Here is a 21,328-nt window from a genome sequence, read left to right on the forward strand (position 1 = left end):
TCCTGGTAAGGAATTTGGTCTCCAATCCGCAGGTACAAACTGATATTATGCAAGTGTTATACATAGACTTCGGCAAATATGCATATTGCATATTTTGCATATTGTGCATATTTTATGCAAATATTTCATATTTTGGCATATTTGTATAAAAGTTTGCATAAAGTGCATAAAAGTTCAAATTTTTATACTGTATTTGAAAATTTTTAAACATACCAATTTATTTCAATTCTTGTATAAAATTTTGTAGTCATTTTAATCAAGAAATGATCTAAGTACGTAATCTCTACAGGTACAAAACATTTACAATTTCAAAGAAGATCAATTTAAGTAGCCCTCAACATTCTTAGAAAGTCTCGGTCACTGAGGCATTCAGTTATTGGATAATCGCTAAGGTTCGCTCATTTGCATTTTATGATCTAATCCCCAAATCTATCTACAATTTATTGTATCTTAACAGCAGGTAAACGGCTAATAGTTTTGTTCCTAATTTAGGGATTTTCCAAAATCTCCCAGTTTATTGAATTAGGTACCTAAACATTTCTAATTTGATGCTCAGATTTGTAAATCATTTTTGTTTTAATATTCAAAGCGTAAACACTCGTTGTGCGTAACAAAAAGGAAGATTGTGATTTTATAATGCCTAAAACAACCAGTGCTTCAACTTGGATTAAACTTTATAAAGAGCTGTCTATGGATATGGGAAAAATCTACTGTTCAGTCTGTGGCAAAATTGTAAGTATCTAATATTTTCTATTAAATATCTAATATTTCATACATACAGGGTGTTTCCAAATGACACTTACAACGTTTGACTGTAGATACTTCTCGAAAAATTGAACAAAACGATATAGTTAATGAGAGGTCAAACTTATTTACTTTTCGAGATACAGGGTGTTAAAATTAAAAAAAATTAAATTCTTTTAGTTAATAACAACAATAACTTTAAAACCAATAAACGTATTTACTTGAAATTTAGTACTCGTTGGTTGTTTTTAAATGAAAAATAGCTTCCTTTAGTGAGAAAAAATTGTCCATGGTACAATACAATGGTGTGTATTTAGAAAAATTTTTCACCTTTACTTTTTTTTATGAAGTCAGCTATTCTAAAACACAATTATTTTTATTGTAATTGAATTAACAAAAAAAAACTTTTGTTGAATTTTAAAATAAGTTATATGATGTACTAATGGTTAGTAACAAAAACTAATTTGTGGATTAAGACTGCATTTAAAACACTTAGCGAGTGTTTTTTTTTCCAAACCAGTTATTTGATTAACCAAAAACACCTTGTATATTTTTATATTTTAAAGGTTGGGTTAAAATAAAGGTTTTTATTTTTATTTATAGATAGCATGTGAGAAGAATTTTCAGATAGACCAACATGTGAGAACTGCTTCACACATTGCAAAAAAAGGAAAAATAGGAGGAAAACATCAAACTTCAATGGCTAAATGTTTCCAATCTACTTCAAAAAAATTAGATGAGCAAGAAACTTTTAATGAAGACTTGTGTCGCGCATTCGTGTCTGCAAACATACCGCTTTCAAAATTAGCAAATGTAAATTTTAGTTCGTTTCTAAAAAAATATTGCAAACTTAATGTTCCAAGTGATCGGTCTCTAAGAAGAAATAATGTGAACGGGCTATACTCGTCGGTGTTAATTAATTATAAGGAAGAAATAGCAGATAATTATTTTTACATATCTGTAGACGAAACCACTGATTCCTCAGGAAAGTATATTGCTCATTTATTGATTGGTGTTCTTAAAGAAGATACCTTACCAAAATCTCATCTTATTTCATGCCAGCAACTTGAAAAAACAAATGCTTTAACAATTTCGCGTTTTATACAAGAAACATTAGCATTAGCTTTATTTATATCTTCCTCTGTAATTTCTGCTTCCTCAGTTATTATTGTTACAGGGTCGTATGAGATATACTCCGGCCTATTCTCCTAACTAACTGACTTTCTCAACATACATAAAAGAATTAGAGAACTAACAGAAATGAGAGAAACACTTTAAACTTCGAGTCTTCGTCTTCACTGCCTATTCGCATATATTTTGTTTTAGACATATTCATACTCATACCCTATTTTTCGTATTCATCTTTGAGGTTTCTAAGCATATAATCTGCATCTTCTTCACAGCTTGCAATTAGTACTTGATCATCTGCAAAGAACAGCGTTGTCAGATAATGGTTGTTAAGCTTCAACCCCATTCCCGCACATTTTTGTCTCCACTGGTGCAGTGTTTCTTGGATATATATTTTGAATAGGGTGGGAGAAAGACAACATCCTTGTCTCAAGCCTTTCGTTACTGTAGATACCCTTGAGAAAGTATTTCCTGTTTTTACAGTGCTTTGAGGACATTTATAGATGTTCAGTATTGCTTTTAGATATGTTTTACTAAGGTCCGTTTTCGTCAAGACACTAAATAAGACTTTTAAAGGAACTGTATCATAAGCCTTCTCCAGATCTATAAATACCAGATGCATAGGGAGGTTTCGAGCTGTACGTGTTTCAATTACTTGTTGAAGGGTAAATGTGTTGTCCACGCACTGGCACGCACGATCTTCCTGCTCTGAAGCCGCTTTGTTCTTCAATTTCTTTATACTCCTCTTCTATTCTTCTTTTCAATATACGACCATATAACCTTCCCAGCGAGCTAGTTACGCTAATGCCTCTATAATTTCCGCATTTTTTTCTGTCTCCCTTTTTATAAATGGGGCTAATGTGGGCCAAATTCCAATCGTCTGGAATCGTTTGGCCTTCAATTAAGCATTTATTAAAAATATTCACTAAGCTTTCCAAAAGAGCATCCGGTCCATGTTTCACCAACTCGATGGGAATGTCTCCAGGTCCGGGTGTTTTTCCATTTTTCATTTGTTTCAATTCTTTTTTCAGTTCTTCTTTGTTTATCTTATGCACCTCTGAGTTTTATGTCATTGAGATATGGTCAGGTCTTTCCATAAATTCGTGCCTACTTTCTGTTAATAGCGTTTCGTAATATTTTTCCCACTTTTTATTTTGAATCAGGTTTATATTTCCCTCATCTTTTCTTTTTTTTTCTAATACTTTTTATGAATTTCCAAGCTTGTGTCACTTTGGTTCCTCCTAAGCATCGGTCCATCTCTTCGCATTTCTCTTCCCACATTTCGTTTTTTCTTTTAGTGACTTACTTCTTTGCTTCCCTGTTGAGTAAATTCTGCGGTCTTCTGAGTCTTTCGTGGATATCCATGTTTGATAAGCTTTTTTTTGTATTTAATTAATTTTCCTACTTCTTCGTTCCACCACTCAGGATTTTTTCTTTTATCGGCTTCTTCGTACCCCAATGCCTCTTTAGCCGCCTGATGAATGCAATTTTTTATATCTTGATATTCTTTTTCGGCTGTTTCTCTTTGAGTTAAGTGAGTTAGTTTTGAGGCTAGTCTAAGTTTGTAGAGGAATTGTACTGATTCTTGTTTGAGGCTATCAATAATATATCTTATCTTTGCGGAAGCTGCTACCTTTTCCTGTTCAATATTGTTCTTGTTTACTTTCCTGTAGTGTATGGTTATTTTTGCGACCACCATATAGTGGTCAGATCCGCATTCGGCACCACGATACACCCTTACGTCATTTGTTTGGAGCCTTTTGTTTTCTGGTTGGATTAGATAGTCGATTATAGACTTTATCTTTTTCTTTGGTTGTTCCCAGGTAAATTTATGTATATATTTATGCTGATAAAATCCATTCATTATTTTAAGCTGTAATGTTTCACAAAGATCAATGAGTCGCTCTCCGTTGTTGTTTATTTTGTCTTCACCATATCATCCTACCACATTGTCTTGTAATTTTTTGCCTACCCGAGCATTAAAATCTCCTAATAGGCATATTTCTTTGGATCGGTTTATATGGGTCAACACGTCAAGCAATTTGTCATAGAATTTATCCTTAACTTTTGTATCAGAATCGTCACTAGGAGCATATACTCCTATTATAACTATCGTCTCCCCATGTTTCTCAAAATCCATCATAATGATCTGCTCGTCTATCTCTTCCCAACTCTTGATATTGTTTTTGAGTTTTGTATGCACGGCTATAGACACACCTCTTTTTGCTCTTAATGATTTTTCAACTCAGCTGTATAAATGAATATAGTCGTTCTTCATTTCATTTACCTTTCCTTTCTTTTTTGTTTCTGTAAGAAGGCATATGTCTATTTGTTGTCGTTCTAATTCTTGAAAAACTTCAGTTTCCTTGGTTCTTAGACCTTGTACATTCCATGTGGCCAATCTCATAGTCCTTTTTCGTAGCAGTCGTCGTCTTTTGTTTCCGTCCTTATTCCGAGGCTCGATCGAAATTTTTAGCAAATAACTTTTTTCTAGAAGAAGGGGTGCTGGCCCATCGTTCAAACCCCCAGACTTGGAGGACCAGGATTTGTGAAGAGTATGTAGTAGGAGTAAAGGGACCCGTCTGCCCTCGGAAACCTAATAGCCATTCGGGGTCGGAAAAAAACAAGAGTTAGCCAAGAGAGGCTGATAGGAAAGATTAAAGACATTTTACTTAAGACAAGTTGAAACAGAGTAAAATGTGAAGGCCCTTATGATCCGCCAGGTGCGTTTCATAAGTTGAGAAATATACTCCTGCTTAAATCTCGTCCAAAACTGCTGGTACATATGTTGAAGTTCTTGTGGTCTAGTTAATCGATTCAATGAAACTTTTGATAGGTCAGGATCCGGAAGTGTAGTTATAGGTCGACCAATAAGAAAATGGGAAGGAGTAATAGGTTCAATATCATTGGGATTATTAGATAGGGCAAACAGTGGGCGTGAGTTTAGGATACCCTCAATTTGAACAATTAGAGAATTGAAATCTTCATAAATAAATTGTTTATTTAACATAATGCGTTTTAGGTGGTGCTTTGTACTTTTTACTGCAGCCTCCTAAAGACCTCCAAAGTTAGGTATTTAAGGAGGTATAAACTGCCACCTAATTTTTTTATAAAAAGAATAGTTGTTTATTTGAGTTGGATTAGCATACAAAAATTTACCTAATTCATTTAACTCATTTCTAGCCCCTATGAAAGTACTTCCATTATCAGAATAAATATCGGATGGTACTCCTCTACGTGAAATAAATCTCCTAAGACAAGATAGAAAACTATCTGTTGTTAAATAAGATACTAGCTCTAAATGATTAGCTTTTGTGCAAAAGCAGTCAAAAATACAGATATAACATTTTAATAGTTTACATCCTCTACCATTTTTGTCCTTCAGTGAGAATGGTCCAACATAAGCAATACCAGTATACTGAAAGGGTAGAGATTGCGTTACTCTATTGTCAGGTAAACTTGACATTGGATAAGAAGCAAATGATGGGTTAAATTTAAAACATGTCATGGAACTGTTACAAATTTTTCTAGCTAAATTTCGTCTTCTTTAGGCCAATAAAATTGTCTTATAGCTAAAAGTAATAAGTTAGGACCTGGATAAAGTAATACTGATTATTTATGTGTAAAGATAAGTTTTGTTAATGGACGTTTTGACGACAATAAAACAGGATGTTTTTTATTAAATTCCAAGGATGTAAATCGTAATCTTCCACTAACCCTTATTAAATTTTCTTTATCTAGAACTGGAGAAAAACTGCTAAACTTAGTACTGCTTAGAAGGTAAATAGGTGTGTAATTTTATCAACGAAAATTCTTCATGGAGTGAATCTAATTGTGCCAATTTTAATAATAGTATATGAGCACAATTTAATTCTGAAACTGTTAAACAGCCAAATACTCGCTGCTTTGGAGCTTTGCAGCTATTTGAAATAAAACGAAGAAGATAGCTAGTTACTCGATGTAATTTATTAAAAGTTGAAAATTGTAGAAATAAAGCAGATGGCTCTTTAATTTTAGTTGTGAATATAGCAGATGCTTTCTTTAAATCCGGAATTACTAGATTATATTCATTAATAGTAGATAGTTGATTAAATGGTTTATGTAAAAATTCTTTACCATAAAACCATAATTTTGAATTCGCAACATTTTCTGCTAAGGCTCCCCAAGAAGCTAAATCTGCAGGGTTCTCCTTGGTGTTAACATAAAATTAGCCATATGGTTCAGTAATTTTCTGAATTTTGCAAACTCTATTAGCAACAAAGGTTTACAATTCATTTGGCTTTTTTTTCAGCCAACAAAGTACAATTTGAGAATCAGACCAGAAATATATTGGAATTGATGGAAAAGAACCTTTAAGAAGTTGATCTACTAGCTGAGCCCCTAATGATGAAGCTAGTAGTTCTAAATGTGGCATAGTGATTGATTTTGAGGGTGCTACCTTTGCTTTGGAGCACAGTATATGTGTTTGATATATACCTTTAGCTACACTACTACACTTCTTATGTAAATGCAACTTGCATAAGCTTGTAGTGATGCATCACAAAAACAATGCAGATTCAATAGTTTATGGGTTCTTCCAACTGCTAATTTTGGAATTTTTAATCGATTTAAAGTAGGCAATTGGTTGTAGAATTGAAACCATTTGATAAATATAGTTTGTGGAACTGGTTCATCCCAGGGTAATTTAAGTGACCATAATTGCTGTATAATTATTTTTGAAATGATTATTACTGGACTTATTCCTAAAGGATTATAGATTTGAGATATTGTAGATAAAATTTGCCTTTTTGTTATATGATTTTCATGCTTGATGGAACATATTTTATACCTTAAAATATCTTGCTTACTAGACCATTGAATACCTAGCGTTTTAAAACTTTCTGATTCTCCTATATTTAGAATTTCATTGGGAATGTCAGATGTACCAATATTGTTTAATACAGTGGCATCATTGGAAACCCATTTTTTAATATAAACTGAGCAGGTTTTAAGATGAGTGAAATGTCTCTACATCTATCCTGGAGTTCAATAATATCATCAGACCATGTTAAAAGATATGTAACAGTATTTATATACTATACAAAGTAGCACCATATGTAACAGTATTTAATTAATATGTGGAAAATTGTTTATTTGGATTGTTTCTCCAAATTATTTGTTGTAAGGGTTTGTGATCTTCGTGCATCAAAATTTGTCTATACATTTTTGATATATATGCTGACACTACATATTTATATAGTCTGAAGCGAATTAAGATATCAAAAATATTATTTTGGACCTTGGGACCAACATATTGACTCCATGGTGTGGTGCATAGTAATTTAAAATATTTTGAGTATCTAAGATCTTTGTCATATCACCCAATTGTAGGTATTTATTAATGAATTCCTTTTAAATATTATAAAATTTGGGCTTTGAACTGAATTTCCTTTCTAATGATAGAAATCTTTGAAAATCCATTTCTTTGGAATCCCCTAATAGTGAAGGAGATTGTTTCAGAGGAAATTTTACTACGAATTCTCCAGTTTTATTGCGATATGTATTTTGACTGAATAAATATTCACATTGAATGTCATCTTTTGACATAGAATTGGTAATAGGAATTACATCTATCGACCAGAATTTTTTAGTTGGTCATCTTCAGGAATATTATGTGAAAAATTACAAATAGAACTTTGATGATACATACTTGAGAATTTACCAGAGATAATTCAACCTAATTTTGTATTCTGTAAAATAGGACCAGCTTTTCTTAAGGTGATTTTGCCATCTATAAGCAAATCCCAAAATTAAGGTTGCACCTATGAGCATGTCTACTTTATCTGGCATATGAAAGTCTGGATCAGAAAGATGTAAATTTTTTGGTATATCAATTGAGGATATATCAATAGTTTCTGATGGTATAGAAGAAGTAATTGTAGGAACTATGTAACATGTGATATTATGTTAAAAACTTTTAAATTTAGAATAAATTGTAATATTAGTTTTCTTTGTTAAATTTGAAACAGTTTAATTAATACCAAGAATATCTAAATTGGTTGTTATTAATTGTAAGCCTAACCTTTGACAAAATGATTTAGTTACTAAACTAGATTGTGGTCCTGAATCTAAAAGAGCTCTGCTGGTATGAAAATTATCTTTATTATCTTTTACATTGAATGTAACAGTTGATAATAATACAGACTGTGTTTTCTTGTGATTATTTAAAGAAGCAAAATATGTTTGCATTAATATTGGTGATTGAGAAATATCTGAATTGTTATAAGTTGAAGAACTTTGAGCAACACTGTTTCTATCTTCATTTGTCTCTGATGTAATTGATTGATTATTTGAATGTGAAGACCCTGAATTATAATGAAGAAGAGTATTGTGTTGGCGTCTGCACCTTTTACAAGGGCCAATAGTGCAAGTACTTTTGGCATGACCAATTCGTAAACAATTTGAACACAACTCTAATGCTTTAATTTTATCCCATCTCTGATTTACTGATAACTTTAAAAACTCTTTACATGTATAAATAGTATGCTCATCTTTACATAGATTGCATTTAATTGCATTTATTGACAAATTTACTTAAAAACGCCGGTAAAACTCCCTAGCTGGTTTATTAAATTGATTTGATATCTTTGTATTAGAATGAGGTTCCTCTATAGACTCTAATATATCTTGTCTTTCTTTTAAAAATTCAAGAAATTCTGATAATGTAGGCATCTCTAATTTTGTATGGAACTCTTTCCACTTATTTTGATTTATTTTGTCTAGCTTGTAGTAAATTACATGAATTATAACCATGTCCCATAGTGCATCTTTAGTTAATTGCATACCGTCCAAGGCAGACAAATGCTTCGATACTTTGTAACGATGCTCTGATCGTTTAACAGTTCGAACCGTGGGAGTGTCAATATTTGCGCATCCACTTCTACGACGTGACTTCGTAGTGGGATTCAGGACGGCTATTTAAGGCGTGTGAATAGCGGAATTAGACAGTCTTGTAGCTAGCGCTCTAGGCTCCCTGACTCGCCGGTGTAGTGAACCAGCGAGCCATTCTGGACAGAGATAGTTCCGTATTGAGGATCATACTCTGTCCCTAACCAAGCGGAACCCATCGGTATTGCGTATTGAGCATTACCGTGGATCTGCACAGAACCAACCGGGACAGAGATTTCTGTATTGAGGATCATACTCTGTCCTTAGCCAAGCGGAACCCGTCGGCATTGTGTATTGAACATTGCCGTGGGTCTGCACAGCTAAATATTTTGTTTGCGAGCATGTTCGGAGCTTTCGCTGAATTGAAGCGAAAGCGAGTATATTAGTAGTACTAATTAATTTCTTTTCTTTTATAGACGTTTGCCGGGGAATTCATTCATCGCGGGACCCAGACGGAAACGTAGAATTCATTTTATTTTTGTTTTATAAGTATACAACGTAGAATTCCTTTTTTTTAGTTTTTATTTATTGTATATATATACTTAATAGATTTATTTTTATTTCAAACCTGTGTTTTACTGAGTCTGTCGCCCCGAAAGAGCTACCCATCACAAACTGGCGCCCGAGCAAAAATTATTAAAATGCCGACAGATAAAGACACAGACTCAGTAACAGGTACGTCGTGGATAAATCGACTTTGCAAAGAGGAATTGCAGAGCGAGGCCGAAAAATATGGCTTAGATCCCAAGGGAACCGTCGACGAATTCGCACGAAAGAGCACGACTCAGAACCTATTTTAAAAATCGCGAGGAAGCTACAGGAACAATCCCAAAAGAAAAAACTTCCAAGGGAACAGAATCCGACACACTGGCCCAGGAAATTTCGGGCATCCGAAGACAATTACAGGAATTAACAATAACGAAACAAATGGGGTAGCCAGAATTGCTAAATCAAGTACGAAAGTGGAACACACACTTCGACAAGAAACATTCGGATGCAATAGAATTCTTAGAGAGGATAGACGAATTAAGCTTGGCCTACGAGATCGATAAACAAGATCTACTAAGAGCATTACCAGAATTATTAGGAGACCACGCCTTGTTATGGTACAGAAACAATAACAAAAATTGGAAGTCATGGACAGATTTCAGCGAAGATTTTAAAAAAGCTTTCTATCCCAGGGGATATTTGCTACAACTAGAAGAGGAAATCCGAAACAGAAAACAGAGACAGAACGAACCAGTAGATAGATATATCACGGAGATTCAAACATTAATCAGACGAGAAGGATCTTTTTCTAAAAACCAAGAACTCGAAAGGATATACAAAAATTTGTTACCAGAATATAAGCTTTATGCTCGCCGCCGGGATTTCGGAAACTTAGCCGAATTACAGGATTTAGCCCAAGAATACGAAGCTCTAGAAGACGAAAAGACCCGAGCAAATCAGATTTGCCGTGGAAACTGGAGACGCACGGAGCAAGCAGAGTACGATGCGAAAACGGCATGCTTTAGATGCAAGATGCCAGGTCACAGCCGTAAAAACTGCAAAAACCCATGGAAAAAGTTTTGTTCGCGTTGCGGCAGAGAAGGGGTTTACAGCAGCGACTGCTGTTTCAGGCGTCAGGGAAACGAATTACAGACTGGAGAAACAAGGAGTCGTCCCAGTCTGTAAAACAAGATTCGACTCCATTCGTTTTCGCCGTTACACAGCCAGCAAGCAATGACATTCGACTGTTCGCATCACTAAAAATAGGGCAAAGAACATACAGAGCGGTCATAGACACAGGAACTACTAAAAATTACGTCGGGGATAGAATAGCTCAGATATACAAGGACTCTCTAGATAGCTACAGCGGGAGAACAAGACTAGCAAATGGAGCGTCAATCGAGCTTAACCAGAAGTTGACAATTGAATCCGAGATCGATAAGTTACAAACCCGACAAACATTCATAGTAATGCCAGGGTTGACGGAAGATGCATTAATAGGAGTGGAATTCCTCAGGAACCATTCTATTGAACTTAAATTCGATAAACATACGACCGAACAATACATACAACATCAAAAAGAGACTTGTAACACTTTAAAAGACTCCACTCAAATACGGAGTTAGAAAGGTTCCTAAGAAAAGAACTAAGGGAGTTTGAGAACATAACAGGACCCACCAACTTAATAAGACACGAAATAAAATTGAAGAAAAAGTGCGATCCAGTCAAGCAACCTTACAGGCGGCACAATCCCGCAATGCTACAGATCATCAACCAAGAAGTGGACAAGATGTTAAAAGAAGGAACCATCGAACCCTCCACAAGTGGTTGGAGTTCACCGATTGTACTAGTTAGGAAAAAGGATAACTCGTACAGATTTTGCATTGACTTTAGAAAAGTCAACGAACTATCAGATAAGGACGCATATCCGTTACCCAGAATATCGGAAATTCTGGATAGACTTAAGGAAGCAAATTTTATATCGACCCTCGATTTGAAACAGGGATATTTTCAAATACCCCTAGAAGAAACAAGCCGCCCAGTGACAGCATTCAGCGTACCCGGAAAAGGCCATTTTCAGTTCAAAACCACCCCATTTGGACTGCATTCCGCAGGAGCCACTTTCCAACGCCTACTGGATAAGGTAATACCTCCCGATATGGAATTCGCGTTTGCCTACTTGGATGATATCGTAGTAATATCTAAAACGCTCCAAGAGCATTTAAATCACCTACATGAAGTTTTCCGAAGACTGAAAGAAGCCAGATTACAGCTAAACTTCGAGAAATGCACGTTTTGCCAGTCAGAACTCATATACTTAGGACATGTGGTTGGAGCAGAAGGAATAAAAACTGACCCGGAGAAAACCAACGCTATAACCGGACTTACAGCACCGAGAAACGCGCGTCAACTCCGCCGGTTCCTAGGAATAACATTATGGTACCGCCGATTCATAGAGAACTATTCGACAATAGCAGGACCGCTAAACATGCTTCTGAAGAAGAAGATAAGATGGAAATGGACCGATAAGCAGGAAAACGCGTTTGAAGAGCTAAAATCAAAACTTACATCGGCTCCAGTATTAGCATGCCCCGATTTTTCGAAAACATTTTACCTGCAAACAGATGCGTCGAACTGTGGACTTGGAGTTGCACTAACACAGAAATACGACGGCCAGGATAAAGTAATTGCATATGCTAGTCGAACCCTCACACCAGCCGAGACAAAATATTCCACAACGGAAAAAGAATGTCTATCCATCGTGTACGGGATAAAGCAAATGAGGCCGTATATAGAAGGATACAATTTTAAGGTCATATCAGACCATCAGTCCCTCAAATGGCTGAAGAACCTTTAAAACCCTTCAGGTCGGTTAGCCAGGTGGAGTTTAGAACTGCAACAGTACGATTTCGAGGTAATATATAGAAAGGGAGTCCTCAACAAGGTAGCAGATGCTTTGTCACGACAACCACAAGAAAACCAGAGCGAAGAACCAGAGTCGGAATTATTAGCATCAGAACTGGAATCATGCAGTTGGTACGATAATTTATATAGGAATGTACTCCAGAACCCAGACGATTTCCCGGATTTACAAATATTAAACGGGAAATTATATAAACACGTTTGGAGCAGCCGTAATTTAGCCAACCCAGAGTTTAATAACCCATGGAAATTATGCGTACCAAGATATAAAAGGAAAGATATTTTGGAGGAAAATCATGACTCGACCACAGCAGGCCACTTAGGAATTGCAAAAACAATTTGCCGAATAGCGCAAAAGTACTATTGGCCTAAGATGTGTAAACAAATTGCAGACTACGTTAGAGCCTGTACGAAGTGCCTCCAATATAAACCGTCTCAAATGCAACCAGCTAGGAAAATGCAACCGTCCACTGTAGAAAAGCCTTGGCATACTGTCTCAGTTGATTTAATGGGACCATTCCCAAGATCTGCAAAAGGAAACATTTTCTTAATAGTCGTGCAAGACCGGTTTACCAAATGGGTCGTCGCCCAGCCAATAAGAGCAGCATCTACGAACTCAATCATCGACACTCTACGATCTAAAGTAGTCATGCAATTCGGTATCCCGAAGAAAATCATCTCGGACAACGGCGCGCAGTTCACAAGCGGAAGTTTTAAGGCGTTCCTAAAATCCTATAACATAAATCACATTCTAACACCGCCGTACTCACCTCAATGCAATCCAGTAGAACGAATGAACAAAGTACTGAAAACGATGATAGCTACTTACGTGGAGGATAACCATAAAGACTGGGACAAATTCATACCAGAATTCTGCTACGCCATAAATTCGTCAAGACACGATTCAACAGGATTTTCACCAGCGCTTCTTAATTTCGGAAGGGAATTAGACACAACAGAGGCGACAAATGGACAAGATATACAGGGGTATGCAGAAAACTTAAACAAGTTAGAAGCGTTAAGAGAACTAGCGAAAGTGCACATGGAACACGCTTTCGAGGACCAGAAGAAACATTAAGATCTAAGACGAAGAGACTGGCAGCCACATCCAGGAGATCGAGTCATGAAAAAGGAACACCATCTATCATCGGCTAGTGCAGCTTTCACCAGCAAACTAGCGCCGAAGTACTCAGGACCATACATAGTAACGTCAGTGATATCACCAGTAATAGTAAAACTGAAATTGGCCGATAATAGTAGCCGCAAGCAGATGACGGCGCATGTAAAAGATTTAAAACCGTGGGGAGGAAGATTGTAATAAAGATACCGAGAGGGATAGATGGCATCACGAGGCTGTAGACACCATATACACAAAAAAAAGGTATGTTACTTTTTTTTTTTTCAAAGAGAAGGGGGTGTAACGATGCTCTGATCGTTTAACAGTTCGAATCGTGGGAGTGTCAATATTTGCGCATCCACTTCTACGACGTGACTTCGTAGTGGGATTCAGGACGGCTATTTAAGGCGTGTGAATAGCGGAATTAGACAGTCTTGTAGCTAGCGCTCTAGGCTCCCTGACTCGCCGGTGTAGTGAACCAGCGAGCCATTCTGGACAGAGATAGTTCCGTATTGAGGATCATACTCTGTCCCTAACCAAGCGGAACCCATCGGTATTGCGTATTGAGCATTACCGTGGATCTGCACAGAACCAACCGGGACAGAGATTTCTGTATTGAGGATCATACTCTGTCCTTAGCCAAGCGGAACCCGTCGGCATTGTGTATTGAACATTGCCGTGGGTCTGCACAGCTAAATATTTTGTTTGCGAGCATGTTCGGAGCTTTCGCTGAATTGAAGCGAAAGCGAGTATATTAGTAGTACTAATTAATTTCTTTTCTTTTATAGACGTTTGCCGGGGAATTCATTTTTGTTTTATAAGTATACAACGTAGAATTCCTTTTTTTTAGTTTTTATTTATTGTATATATATACTTAATAGATTTATTTTTATTTCAAACCTGTGTTTTACTGAGTCTGTCGCCCCGAAAGAGCTACCCATCACAACTTCATCTAAAAGATTTCTGAATTGCAAAAAGGTTCCTTTTGCATAGAATTAATATTGAATAAGGATTTTATATGTGTATTAACAAGAAATTTCTTTTTGTCAAATTTGTCACAAAGCATTTTCCAAGCCCTGAGATAATATTGATTATCATAAAACCTGAAATAGTTCTTTTAGCATAACCTTTAAGTGCTGCCTTTAAAAAATTGTACTTTTGACCATCATTGAGTGTTTGATTTGAATGAATAGTAGCCATAAAACTTTTTTTAAATTTCAACCAATGGTCATATTTTCCATTAAAAACTGGAAGCTTGATTTTAGGTAACAAAAAATTTGAGAGGGAATCATGAGTATTTATAGGATTAACATTACTGTTTGAAATTAAATTGAAACATTGTTGGAATTATTTTTGTCTATGAAGGTTTTTAAATATGCAATAACGCTATAAAATTTATTTTCAAATTGTTTCCGTTCGACAAATTGTTCATCTAATTCTGATTCATCGCACTTTTGCTCAATTAATTGTTGTATTTGTTCAAATTCATTAATTAAATTAATATTATTGTTGTATCATAATTTAATGTCGGCTATATCAGCTATAATTGTTCCATCTCTAATCTTTGTTATGTCGTTTTGTAAAATTGTTAACTTTTTCTTCATTGACCAACGAGTTCATTTTAAAGTATCTAAATCTCTAAAGTTTTTGCCTGATAATGCCATGTTGTCTTATTTTTTTATGTAAATTAGTGTTAATAGTTTATAGTACCTACTTAAAAATTGTTCAAATCGAAAATAGCCCAAAGCTCAACCTTAGATAATGTAAATGACTAGGAAAGAATGGATATTGATATTTTTAAGGTTTAATGATAGTATGACCATGAAATGGACTGACCTTAACGGTTTCTTGAATGGCGTGATGTGTGATTCTCGTTCTCGCCAGAGTATATACCCCCTATGGTTCTAGCTTTTATATACTAGTAAACTTGTTTTTCGCTCAATCTGGCTATATACGAAGGGCCATGATTAAATTTAAAATTTAATTTATTTTGTTTTTATTTCAAATTAGGGTGAAAAAAAATAGACATCGATAGATATAAATTATCGTGTGTATTGTCTTGCTAAAATTGTTATATTACATTGCTTTACAAAAGGAACAAATATGGAAGAGATATGTCTTCCGACAGGCAAACTTTTATTACAGTGTTGCCTTACATAAAGCTTAAAATATTAAATTGAACAAATAGTTTGAATGCAGTTCAATTAAACTATTCTGGCGCGTAATTAACAAAATTATAATTGACCGAATGATTTCCAAGAAGAAGAAACTTATTAATTTTCATTTTGGATTTTTTAAAAATGATTTCCGGAATGAAAGTCAAAACGACAAAATAAACATAAAATGTAATTTTCATTATAACCAATTGTGGCTAAATCTCATATAAATATATTATTTAAGTTATTACAAACAAAATTAAGAAGTCACAGGGAAAAAGACTACTGACCATATGGTATCCACATATAGGCCCAAAATACTTTTTCATGTGAACATACCGTTCTCACTCACCTCACTATCACTGGGAAAACATACCCAGTTAAGCACATGGCAAAATATATATTGAAAGGACATGAATGTGTTGATAGGGCTAAAATACTGCGGAAAACAAGTGAGAACAGACTGTATTACTGGACTTACTCGATTTACAATGAAGCTGTTTCATAAAAAAGCTGCAGACTCTAAGGTATAGAAACTAAACTAGTTAACCATATTTTGCGCGACTGTGAGACAAGTGATCATAGGTGGCAAGCACTTTATTCGACTATCAAGTGACCTCACAAATAAACTCTACCCAATCTCCAAACCTATATAAGTATATAGGGGGTTATATAATAATTCTGAAATAAGTATTATAAATAAATGAAAGATGAAAAGCTGGTTCCTAAAAAAACTGCAGCAAAAAAATAAGCTCTTACACCACAACCGAAGCAATCAAGACTTATATTTGCTTTAAACCATCAACTACAAAATTAAGATTTTTGGGACACGGTAATATTTACGGATAAGAAAATTTTTCAGTATTCTAAAAAGGGCAAAATTGGGGTGTACAGACCAGATAATAATAAATTTATTCCTATATATGTTGATAGATGTCGAGCAACTGGTGTGGCGTATTAATGGCAGGTTTGTTGGGCAGATCTGTCTGAATATTCTAGAAAACATTATGTTTCCTAATTTAAAACAGTTGTATCCAGAAAATAATTTTATTCTTCCACAAGATAATTGTCCTGTTCACACTGCAAATATAATAAACCAGTGGCTCCAGAATAAGAACATCGAAAACTTACCATGGCCCAGCTACAGTTCAGATTTAAACCCAATCGAGAATGTGTGGGCGGTTATCATAAAACGGTTGTATCGGCGTAATTTTATACCTCAAAATGCTGAAGAGCTGTGGCACGGTATAAAACAGGTTTGAGAAGAGCTCTCTGAAGAAGACAATTTTATAATTTCTTTCGCGCAGATAGACCGAAGACTACAAACTGTTATCAATGCTGATGGAGATATTACAAAATATTAATTTTATTTTTACATACCTAAATTTAGTATGTAACGAAATAGTTTGCCTACCACATAGGGTATTATTATAAGGGGTTAAAAATTGGGGAGAGAAATTATTGGGGTTAGATATAAGGCAAGCAAAATGAATCGAAACTAATGCGAACGGCACTCAGGGTTTATTTGGAGAGCTGTGGTAGTGGATAAGTGAATGGCAAGGGCGCTGGATTTGAGCAACTACAAAAATTAAACAAAAAGAGGGTACTTACATGAATCTCCTGGACAAATGGACAAAATAAATCAACAAGAAGGACCTCTAGCTATTTAAAATCGAACGCCGCTTCGAGGAAACTTCCTGCTGGATGAAGGAAAAAGGCTCTTTCTTCCTAAAAAAGAAACACAAAAGGGGTTATAAACTTTTCTAACAAAGAAAATAAACAAATTGGTTTAGATAAATAAATTAAACATTTATTGTTGTCTCACCACAAACAGTTACAAAATATAAATGGTACAAAAATACTATATTAATAGTTACAAAGATTTATACCGAAATGACAAAGAAGAAAAACTTACATGTCCTATCCGGTTACAAACTCTGTTTACAAGTGGGAGATGCTACAAAACTACTATAAATTGTTACTGGGCTATATTTTGTGGCAGAAAGAAATTATTACAAATAAACAATTATCTTTTTAGATGAAACTATATTGAGAGGTTACCCTTCTTTAAAAAAAATTAAACTAATGTCAAAAAAATAATAAAGCTAGCTGTCATACGTCAACATTCAATTTTAAAACAGAGAACAAATAAAATAACAGCAATGGCCACACCCTAAAATTTACAATATTAATTATTACAATTTCTTAAATTTTAAGAAAAGCAAATTTTATTATTAAAAAAAAGTCTATCTTTATTTTAAAATTTAAACACAAAAAAGTTACTTGAGTTTCACTAAATTACACTTTACTTTAAATTTCTGGGTGTACGAACTGGAATTCAAACTCTCTACCACTCGAACAAATTCATCTACACTGTAAAAAATGTTCTGAAACGGCTTCTTAATTAGGACAACAATTTATGGTTGAAATTGGCGACACTACACAGACTTCGACTCGGCTTCTTACAAAACTGGAACCATCGTGGTTATATTTCAAATTTATTGTACATGCCCTTTAACTAATATCTCAGATCAGATACGGCATACAACAAAAAACAGTAATTACTCTTACTTTAACAGACACATTACTTTGAGTATATTCACGTTTTCTCACAAGTTTTGCCGGCTTCTCCAAACTACATACCGACGTCTGCCCACTCTCGTTACCCTTTTCAACCTAAAACTTGAATTCACTTCGACCTTCCTAATCGTACCGGCATCTACCGTCCCTTACCCCGTTCTCGCCGAGGAACTGCCCAAAAATCTTGTCAAACATGCTTCAAATTATATCGTAAAATAACCTTGAATAATTTCCAGCTAAAATCTCAAAACTAACGCATAAAAATAAATCTAACCATATTTAACGTCTTAGTTACAAACTGGAATTTGGATTTTTTTTCTTTTATATCCAATTAACCGAGAATTGGGGAAATATTTATACTCGGACCAGGGACGTACTAGAAAATTTTTATACCTTAAATATTAAATAGTTTAAGGAATTTTCTGCATGCTACAAGTACCTATAGTTTTGATCTTCCAGACCCTCACTTTCTTTCGAGAGTTTCTTGTTCCCTCCATTTTTTATTAATAGAAAAACTGTGGTTTTACTTATGTTAAAATGTTTTGCTGCCTCTGATACTGCCCAGTTATCTTTTAATTTGATTATATTTCTTGTTTTAATATATTGTTGAGTTAAGTCGTTTGTTTTATTCCTTAATATTAATAAAAATAATAACAACAACCTTATGTTATGTAAAAACTTTCATTTATAGGTATAGTCTTCGTAGAATGCAGAAATTTAAAATCAAAATCAAAATTTAAAACTTATTAATTTTTACAATTTATGAATTAACATAATGTAATCAATTGTTTGTTGTTTGTTTATTTTATTATTTTTCTGTCGTAATAAATATAATATAATGTCAGACTAATCAAATACACTGCTCAAAATGATCAAATCTTACTTAGAGTCGTATTAGTTTTTTTAGGAACCAGCTATACAATAACCCAATTGGCTGCAGTACGAATCAGAAATCAAATAAATGAGGAATTTCTTCAACCGGTATAATCGCGTCCAGAGAACACGCATAACACACAAACTTACAGAAACAAGTGCGCTGTAATAGTGGTATCCCAAAAAATCGCCAAATTATAATCCATCCTATTGTAGACTATGTTAATGTTTTTTAAATGAATTTTTGCATAAAGGCAAGTTGAACCACATCGTAGTCATATACCATTTATTTTGTGATCTTAATTAAAAGCTCCAGAAAAGTTATTATATAAATTTTCTCACCTTGCCTTTCGATAACACTTCTCAAATTTTTGTCGTCTTCCCACAAACATACCGGTCTTACATAGTTTGTTATTTTGGCCGGTTCTATTAGCTTTAAAATGGCGATATCATGTTGGAACGTACGGAGATTGTAATTCTGATGAACAACAATGTTTGCTATTTGCCTGCTCTGGATGCCTGGATTGGTCCAGGATCTCAAATAATATTTACCTGAAATAAAAAAAAAATAAATAAAAATGAGAAAAATAATAATAAATATTTGGATTAGTTTGTGTAGTACACATAATATTGTTCTGAAGCTATTTTCTAGAGGCATGTTAATGCAATTTACTGTTTTTGTTGGAAATAAGCCATAATTTTACTTTAAAATGAAGTTATAATCGAAACGTCAAATAAACTTAATTTTAAAGTAATACTGTAGTGTATTTCTAACAAAAATAGTAAATTGTATACTTAATAGTCGGTTTCATAAAGCTCCATAAATTCCACATACAACTTTACTAAACAACTTTAATATATTGATTTTAATGACATAAATAATAGTAATTGACAAATGCTAGTTATATATTAAAAGGTTTTTTGGAAGTATCGAAGTAAATCCAAAGGAGAAAAAACCAACCAGATGCAGACAAAGAATTGAGCAAAATTGAAATGAAAGAAAAAAACGTAATTCGGGACAGCAGTATACCTACTGCGAGAAAAATTAAGACGATTGTTAGTTTACGTCAAACTGGCGCATGTAGTTGTAAAATAAATGTATTCGTAAATAGCAATGCAAATATATACAGAAGGAATATCTGAACTGCAAAATGACAATTACAGGACTTTATAGCTACATATTTTTATGTGCAATCAGAAAACTATTTTGTACTGAATATAATATAGGCTAAATATAAAGTCGGCCTACCTTGCATCTTAAACATTAACAATTAGCTTATTATTTCCCCTTTTTGCAGTACTTGATAAGCAGTATGCACTGCTAGTTACGACATAGGAACGTAGTTCCGCTCAATTACATCCCATTAAATTTAATCCCGTCGTGTTTTATTTAAAACATATTTTGCCATTGAGTAGCATTACTCAAAGTACCTCTTACTACTTTCTTGTAACTGTTTAGTAACATTATATTACTTCATGGCATACCGGGTGAGCCCATATTCAACAATTTGTCACCTTATTCTTAATGTATAGTAATTAGCTTGTATTCATATTTATCATTCTCAATAATTCATTTTTTATCGTTCTTTTAACTACTAGTTTCCCTGTTGCTTATAAAAATAGGATAGTACCCAAAATTTTATTTTTTTCTATTTTTTTTTGTAAACCTCCCCTGTTAACCACTTGTGGTCTAGATTGGAATTGATTTCAAAAACATAGAACCCATCTACTAGACCTGTACAAGTTTGTACAGTGTTCCAGAATTCTGGCAAGGATATCATGATGAAATGGGAAATTTATAATAAAACTCGTTGCATTATGACTGGGTTACAACAGGTGTCTTGCATAGAAAATTTCTTATTATCCAATAACCAAGGTCCTCAAACAGTGTTTTAACTTAATAAAAGTAAAATAAAAAATAAAACTAGAGAAATGAAAAAACTTAACACCAAAACTAAATTACAAACGTTCCTTTATCTTACAATATTATTAGTGAAGGATCTTAATGATCAGTGAATATAGAGAATGAAATGTTGGCTATTTGGTCTGTAACTTGATGAGGCTATTAACGATAGTAAAGATGCGTATTTTATTTTTTACGAACGCTCTCTGGATAATAATATTATTAGACATCATCTTTTATGAAAATAAAAATACATTCTTTTATCACTTTGCCACTTAAGATTTTTTTGTCCCTTTTCACCGAATTAATTTTAAATTTCTTTGAATGGTTTTTAAAAATACTAACTGGAACAAATATTAAGACAAAGAAAAAAATCCAAAGATTTATACTACATGTTCAAAACCAAAATTCAGATCCTCACTTAAATCTATGCCTTCTATGTTATACAAAACAAACAGACGATGAAATAAATCGACATGGGAAATCTAA

General features: G+C 34.1%; 1 protein-coding gene across 2 annotated transcripts in view; it reads right to left on the reverse strand.

The window, feature by feature from the left end:
• LOC140436999 (chymotrypsin-like elastase family member 2A) overlaps positions 1-21,328 on the reverse strand; it is a 334,702-nt gene that overhangs the window by 3,480 nt on the left and 309,894 nt on the right. For both annotated transcript variants that reach the window (XM_072526211.1, XM_072526210.1), the window contains exon 5: positions 19,279-19,488. In XM_072526211.1, the coding sequence (XP_072382312.1) occupies positions 19,279-19,488 (210 nt within the window). The remainder of the gene's footprint in view (positions 1-19,278; positions 19,489-21,328) is intronic.

The sequence above is a fragment of the Diabrotica undecimpunctata genome, chromosome 3 (genome assembly GCF_040954645.1).
Source record: "Diabrotica undecimpunctata isolate CICGRU chromosome 3, icDiaUnde3, whole genome shotgun sequence".
In the NCBI taxonomy this organism is placed as follows: domain Eukaryota; kingdom Metazoa; phylum Arthropoda; class Insecta; order Coleoptera; family Chrysomelidae; genus Diabrotica; species Diabrotica undecimpunctata.